General features: G+C 37.0%; 1 protein-coding gene across 1 annotated transcript; it reads left to right on the top strand.

Annotated features, from left to right (window-relative positions):
- Nucleotides 1–329: 329 nt before the first annotated feature.
- LOC139861177 (protein argonaute 2-like) lies at nt 330–4988 on the top strand. Its single transcript, XM_071849472.1, has 3 exons — nt 330–1074; nt 1819–2962; nt 3275–4988. Exons 1-3 carry the CDS (start codon nt 399–401, stop codon nt 4689–4691), a joined length of 3237 nt encoding a protein of 1078 aa, XP_071705573.1. The 5' UTR covers nt 330–398; the 3' UTR covers nt 4692–4988.
- The last annotated feature ends 3525 nt before the right edge of the window (nt 4989–8513 follow it).

Here is an 8513-nt window from a genome sequence, read left to right as displayed (position 1 = left end):
TATTCCATTTACTCTAAAACTGATAGCGACATCTTTGCGTGACTATCACATAAAGTTAAAATTATAAAAAAGCAGAATATTTACCATTTCAATATTTAAATACGGAGTATTTACGTAATACTGTGTAACTGGAAAAGTAAAGGAAACAACCTACTAGTATCTAAGTACCTAGTAATAATCGAACATTCTAGAGTTATCAGTCTTCGCTTGTTCACAAAGCAAAAAGGGTACAATCGTAATTTCAAGTGTTCCCCTAATTCTCCTCGAATCATCATCATCCTATAAGAACCCACGACCAAACAACTTCCTAATCACACGTCTCAAATAAACTCAAAAACTTAAACTTAAATACTCAAAAAAAGACCAAAACTAAGTTTCATCGGAGTATCAATCAACCGATGGATCATCAAACTAACTACAATCGCGGTGGTTATCGTGGTGGTCGGAACACCGGAACTGGTGGTTACCGTGGAGGCCGAAACACCCGATCTGGTGGTTATCGCGGTTCTACACCGCCACAGGATGGTGGTGCTGCTGCTGGTGGTGGTAGGGGTTATCTCCCGCAGCAACAGTATAGTAATAATCAACCGCCGGAACAGTATGGTGGTGGTAGAGGTTACGGTGGAGGCCGCGACGGTGGTGGTGGTAGAGGCTACGGTGGAGGCCGCGACGGTGGTGGTGGTAGAGGCAACGGCGGAGGCCGCGACGGTGGTGGTGGTAGAGGCTACGGCGGAGGCCGCGACGGTGGTGGTGGTAGAGGCAACGGCGGAGGCCGCGACGGTGGTGGTGGTAGAGGTTACGGCGGAGGACGCGACGGTCGTGATGGTAGAGGCAACGGTGGAGGCCGCGACGGTGGTGGTGGTAGAGGTTACGGTGGAGGTCGCGACGGTGGTCGAAATGGTGGTCAACCGTCGTACCGAACGCCGTACGTTGGACAAAATGTGGATGGTGTATCGGATCGGGTGCCCGATTGGAGGACAGTGAGTTGTGGTGGATTTGGTGAAACTCAAGGTCAAAGTCAACGAGTTGACTCTACGTCTCATGTTCTCACTCAACTTACTGACTCAGTAACTGGTAAGCGTTTCTATATTACTCGGTATTTAAATTAGTATTGTTTGTACTTTTTAGCTCTTGTTAACTGTTTGGTACCGTATTTCTTTGCACATATTACATATGTTTACAAGTATTACTCCGTATTTTGATTAAATTGATCAAAATGCTTAAAGTATGTTCATATTATCATAGGTTTTGATATAAGGTATGATTATCATGTTTAAGACTCTATGCTAAATTGATATTGTTGTTGAAGATGTGTTGTTAAAGTACACCTTTATAAGTTTTAAAATCTTCTTTATTGATTACATGTTTTTGAGATTTTTTAAATTCCTTTCCTACCATTTTTACACCTTTTAACCTAATTTGTGAAAATATTTTGTCGCGTTCACTCACAACCTTCGCAACTCATCCGTAGTCGAACAGGATAACAAAGTTTAGATACCTCATAGTATGGCTCATGAGTTATGTTTGAAGCTTGTGTAGATTGGTTAATAATAATGTACTCATTTAATTAAAGATACTTGGTATATAATTTACTCTATGGCTGCTTTGGTCCTGTGCCGAATATTGAAAGTCGTTGCAAGGTTAATCTTTTATTTGATATTCTGTCTAGGCATACTGATATTATTATGTTTGACCTTATTTATGTGCAAGAACCTCATCAAAAATGTTTTACCTTTTGTTTTGTTTACAACAATATATATGTTGTATACGTCTTGGTATCCAAGTATCAGTTTCTTACCATTTACATTTTGTTTTCAGATCTTAGCATTCAGGAAGTTGGACCGAATGTGCCAATCAAGCGTCCGGACCATGGTACAGTTGCGGTGCGCTCCGTGAAGCTTCTTGTTAATCATTTTCCAGTCAAGTTTGATCCATCCAACAGTATATTACGTTATGATGTGGACATCAAACTAGAGGCTTCATCGTCGGCCACCCGCTCAGTAAAAAAAACAATCTCAAAATCTGACCAACGACTGATTCAAGATAAGCTATGTTCTCTATACCCCGATCAGTTCCCGTTACTTCAAACTGCCTATGATGGCGAAAAGAATATCTTCAGTGCGGTATCGTTGAAACCCGGAACGTACACTGTTGAATTATTCGGGCGGTCTTATTCGTGCACCATCAAGTACGGTAACGAGTTGAACTTGTCAAAGCTACAAGAGTTTATTAGCAGAAACGCAACACAGCTCCCTCGTGAAGTTCTACAAGCTTTAGATGTAGTCACAAAGGCGGTTCTTTTTCGAGAAAAGGTTTCCGTTGGGAGAGGAATGTACCCTCGTGTTCATCTAAGGGAAGACGACCTTCGTTGTGGTGTCGCGGGGTACCGCGGTTTTCAGCAGAGTTTAAAAGTTACCGCAAATGGGTTAGTAATGTGTTTGGACTATTCTGCAGTACCTTTTCGCAAAAGGATGCCTGTTATTGATTTTCTCAAGGAGTGCATATGGGAGATTAAAGATGTTAATGATATTGCAAAGTTTGGGAATGAAGTTATTATGGCTTTGAGAGGATTAAGGGTGAGTGTGACTCATCGTCGTACGAATCAAAAGTACATTGTTTCGGGATTGACCGAAAAACTGACGAAGGATATTTCTTTTGATTTGGAAGATCCCGAAGGGAAGGAAAAACCAAAAGTTGTGATGCTTACGAAGTACTTTAAAGAAAAGTGGGAAAAAGAAATTGTGTACAAGTATATTCCTTGTTTAAAGTTAGGAAATAGTAAGAAACCAAGCTATGTTCCAATGGAATTTTGTATATTGGCCGAGGATAAGCGGTATCCTAAGGAGGATTTGGGTAAGGAAGCTGCTAGGAAACTAAAAGAGTTGTCTCTTCTCGCACCTGATAATCGGAGGAGAGAGATAGGCAGAATGGTTCGTGAAGAGTATGAAACCGGTAGTCCGGGGTATGTTTCTCTTCCTTTTTTCATGCTAAACCTATACACTTTGTTATCAACAAGTAAAAAAGATTGATAAGGATTTTTCGAAGTCCTCAACAAATTAAATCTCCCTTTTTTTTTTTTTTAGCAAAATTGATATTTGACGTTTTATAATAAATCTATATCCTTGTAATTGCCGGTTTGACCTGTAATTTTTTTTTTCCCACATAGGTTAAAAATAGTTAGTTAAAGCCTACTTCTTGCCACTATTATTCCTGACATTATATTACGGAGTATATTATATTATACTGATACTGATATGCTGATTTGCATTTGCAGTTCTCAGGTGATTCAGAATTTTGAAATCAGTGTTGGTATGGATATGACTGAAGTGGACGGGCGTGTGTTGGCACCGCCAAAACTGAAGCTTGGTAGTTTAAGCGGTAAAACGAACATTGTAACGGTGGACAAATATAAGTGTCATTACAACCTTATGAAAGGGAAAACTTTTGTTACTGGTAAAGCGGCTGAAAGGTGGGCACTGATAGATTTCAGCCAAGGTGATCGTCGGAACTGGCTAGATGTCGACTCGTTCATCCAAAAATTGATGAACCGATGCGCAAGTATTGGTGTACCGATGAAAAACCCTCTTATGGTACATCAGACCGATATGAGAGAGCTCTCTAATAGCGATACCATTCGTGATCTTTTTGAATGGGTTGTGAATGAGTGTAGGAAAAAAGCTGAAGGTCAACTTCAATTGGTTGTTTGTGTGATGGCTTACAAACACGATGGATACAAGAATCTCAAATGGGTAACCGAGACCGAAATTGGTGTGCTGACTCAATGTTGCTTATTTCAAAATGCTAATAACGCGAGCGATCAGTTTCTTGCTAATTTGGCTATGAAGATCAATGCAAAGTTAGGAGGTAGCAATGTGGAGCTCAATGAACGATTTCCTCATTTTAAAGTTGAAGATCGTGTGATGTTCATTGGAGCTGATGTCAATAACCCGGCTGCATCAAACAAGTTATCCCCATCTGTGGCGGCTGTAGTTGGCTCAGTGAATTGGCCTTCCGCAACCCGCTATGCTGCTCGTGTGTCTCCACAAAGCCACCGAAAAGAAGAAATAGTTAACTTCGGGAACTTGTGCTTGAACCTGATTAACACTTATGCTAAAATGAACGGGGGAGTGAAACCGAACAAAATTGTCGTGTTTCGTGATGGTGTGAGTGACGCGCAATTCGATATGGTTCTCAACAAAGAGATGGTTGATATGAAAAAAGCTATTTACACCGAAACCTATCGTCCGTTTGTAACTTTTGTTGTGGCTCAAAAACGTCACACAACTCGTTTGTTTCCGAATAACGATGCGGATTCTGGAAACGTGCCTCCGGGAACTGTTGTGGACACCACAATTGTTCATCCCGTTGAGTTTGACTTCTACCTTTGTAGTCATTTTGGAGGTATTGGAACGAGTAAGCCAACACACTACTCTGTGATATGGGATGAGAATCACTTTTCGTCCAATGAGATGCAGGAACTGATCTACCACTTGTGCTATATCTTTGCACGTTGCACGAAACCCGTGTCCTTGGTCCCACCAGTGTACTATGCTGATCTTGTGGCTTATAGGGGTCGGATGTTTCAAGAGGTGGTGATGGAAATGCAGCCTTCGGGTACTCAAACCTCTTCATTTGATCAGTTCTTTTACAATCTTGACGATCATCTCAAGGATTCGATGTTTTTTGTTTAAGGCCGTTTAGCCTTGACATGGTGTCGAAGTGCCGAAACGCAAGTCAAACATCCTTTTACGGGGTTTGTGCGTGAATCTAATGCATTTGGTGCTTTTTGAGTGTTTATTCGTAAGTTATATTTCGTTTGTGTCAAGTCGGTGTGTCTGTTAACGTTTAAGTTATATGTTTGGTTTATTTATGTTTTACCTTCACATTCCACTTCAGTGGTTGATGAAGGCTAGTTTATGTTTAAAAATGTGTGAAACGATTGTAGTGTGACTATTTTATTATATGAATAAGTATTGTGTGTTTGTGTTTATTGTGTTTCTGTTGTATTATTATAATCCTTTGTAACTGTAGATTTGTGAAATGATTGATGCACCCAAAACCTGAGATGTTCTTGTAATAGGGTTTCCCCCTGCTTTCTGAAATCTTTAAAGACGTGTTCCAAAAAGTTGAAACACTTGGTTTGGTCTCTCATGTGCGATCAGGTAAATACGAGTGATGAAAACTGCATATGTGGAAAGATGTTAAAACTGCATACAGGGAAGATGGTGTATGCTGTTCCACTATTTTGCAGTATGATTAAGGGGTGTTTATTATTGGGATAAATTTTTTAAGAATATTTTATTTTTTCTTATTATAAACAAAAACTAATTCTTGAAATTTGTGATATAAGTATATAATTACTTCATACTTGTTTACTGTTGAATTGGTGTCGGGACCGAGACAAAGATTGAAAAGGCCTGCACAATTAGTGATATTCTAAGAATCGATTTTGTATACCGGTGATCTGTCGAGTTCAAGATTGATCTCTAAGGTCAATTCATTCTCTTCCATTTATTCCTATTCACTTGCGACTTAATATCGCATTTGTTTTAACCGATATACGAAACACCATAACAAAGTAAAGGTTGTTTTAACCGATATACAGAACACCATAACAAAGTAAAGGTGAGTGAGTTAAGATAAGTTTTGAAATCAGATTGTTGTTGGAAGATCTACTGATCAAGGTTAACAATTGTTATTTATTTATTTAATTTTTTTTTTGAAACAACTTAAATTTTATTAATAAACGACCGTCCTAGCAAGGAGCTAGAAAAGGCGAAACAACTACGACTTTATGAGTCACTCATTTCAAGTTACAATCAATCAATCATTCTCAAACAACAAATTAGGTTTCCTTTAACAAATTCCTTGAATAAAAAAATAACTTAGCCAGTTTCAAATGATGTCCGGATTTTAATTCATAGCGGCTTCTACGTATACGTATCGATTGCTACATGTTTATTAGAAATCATCACTTCAATTAAAACTAGGTTTTATTACGTTGAAATGCAGATTGATTAAACATTCATTATCAATCATCTCGATTTCATAGTTTTTGAGGTGTGATATGTATCTGTTCTTATTTCTCTAACTGCACATAAAAATCTCCGATCATCCGAAGTTAACAACAATTCCTTTCTCTGTTTCCTTAACTGCACAGATGATAAATTAACACGGGTTATTCAATTATAACATAATTGTTGTCATTCCATAAATTTTTTTGTTTAGGAGCTCTAAAGTAAACCTATATTTGTTTATATCTGGTTATTTGTTTTTCTCAGCGTCGTTATTTGTTCACTGGAGTATTTGCTAATCCTTTGTTTGCTTTTCAGAATATCAAGAATGAAGATTTTGATGGTGCTTCTGAAACTACATATTTAATAAATTTTTTTATCTATCAACCTCCAAACAAAGTCCCACTAGCGACTTGATGATTCAAGCATGTTTTTAATAACGTTTACTAAGATTGTTTTGAATTTGTGATGTGTTTCAGTTGGCAATATGTGAGTTTGAATAATTGATGTTTCTTTGACTTGATCTCTAAACAATTATAAATATATCAATATCTGCAGCTCACACGGATTTATAATGTGTTCTGAGTTTTTTTTCGATGGAAAAGAGTGGGATGAAGTTGTGAGGAGAAATAAGGATATAAAAGAATGTATTATAAAACTACTTATGTGTATTTTTTTTTTTTTTTTTTTTTTTTTTTTATTTTTGAGAAAAGTCAAACAAGATTTCATTGATATATATGAACATACATATACATACCATTGTTAGATGCAACAGGGTCAAGAAAAGCCCATTTACATCGAACAGACACGAGACAATTTTAAGAATTACGACAACATAAACAACATACTACTCAATCATGATCATCGATTAAACTTGGGTTTGTAAGCCATTGAAGCCAACTAAGTTTTGTCCCTTTTTGGCGATTGACGATCTATTCAAAACTTTTCACTTGGATCTCTTGTAGGGTCATCGAAGCCATCCAATTTTTATTGCGGAAAATCTCCAATTTTGCCAAATCTTATAGGCATATACCCAAACCGATGCTTGTCATACCTTTCCGAGATGGGTGCTATTTGAAAAGTGGTTCTCACCTTGAAGAAGAGAGTTTAGATTTAACCCGATTGGAAGAGTTACCCCCCACCAGCGAGCAAAACGTTGCCATATGAAATGTCCCGTTCTTATTGATTAAAAACGTTCCATATTAATTGATTTCGTTGCGAGGTTTTGACCTCTATATGAGACGTTTTTCAAAGACTGCATTCATTTTAAAACAAACCATAACCTTTATTTCATCAATAAAGGTTTAAAAAGCTTTACGTAGATTATCAAATAATGATAATCTAAAATATCCTGTTTACACACGACCATTACATAATGGTTTACAATACAAATATGTTACAACAAAATAAGTTTCTTGAATGCAGTTTTTACACAATATCATACAAGCATGGACTCCAAATCTCGTCCTTATTTAAGTATGCGACAGCGGAAGCTCTTAATAATCACCTGAGAATAAACATGCTTAAAACGTCAACAAAAATGTTGGTGAGTTATAGATTTAACCTATATATATCAAATCGTAACAATAGACCACAAGATTTCATATTTCAATACACATCCCATACATAGAGATAAAAATCATTCATATGGTGAACACCTGGTAACCGACATTAACAAGATGCATATATAAGAATATCCCCATCATTCCGGGACACCCTTCGGATATGATATAAATTTCGAAGTACTAAAGCATCCGGTTCTTTGGATGGGGTTTGTTAGGCCCAATAGATCTATCTTTAGAATTCGCGTCAATTAGGGTGTCTGTTCCCTAATTCTTAGATTACCAGACTTAATAAAAAGGGGCATATTCGATTTCGATAATTCAACCATAGAATGTAGTTTCACGTACTTGTGTCTATTTTGTAAATCATTTATAAAACCTGCATGTATTCTCATCCCAAAAATATTAGATTTTAAAAGTGGGACTATAACTCACTTTCACAGATTTTTACTTCGTCGGGAAGTAAGACTTGGCCACTGGTTGATTCACGAACCTATAACAATATATACATATATATCAAAGTATGTTCAAAATATATTTACAACACTTTTAATATATTTTGATGTTTTAAGTTTATTAAGTCAGCTGTCCTCGTTAGTAACCTACAACTAGTTGTCCACAGTTAGATATACAGAAATATATCGATAAATATTATCTTGAATCAATCCACGACCCAGTGTATACGTATCTCAGTATTGATCACACCTCAAACTATACATATTTTGGAATCAACCTCAACCCTGTATAGCTAACTCCAACATTCACATATAGAGTGTCTATGGTTGTTCCGAAATATATATAGATGTGTCGACATGATAGGTCGAAACATTGTATACGTGTCTATGGTATCTCAAGATTACATAATATACAATACAAGTTGATTAAGTTATGGTTGGAATAGATTTGTTACCAATTTTCACGTAGCTAAAATGAGAAA

The sequence above is a fragment of the Rutidosis leptorrhynchoides genome, chromosome 8, assembly GCF_046630445.1.
Source record: "Rutidosis leptorrhynchoides isolate AG116_Rl617_1_P2 chromosome 8, CSIRO_AGI_Rlap_v1, whole genome shotgun sequence".
NCBI lineage: Eukaryota > Viridiplantae > Streptophyta > Magnoliopsida > Asterales > Asteraceae > Rutidosis > Rutidosis leptorrhynchoides.
This window is presented reverse-complemented; position numbering and strand designations above follow the sequence as displayed.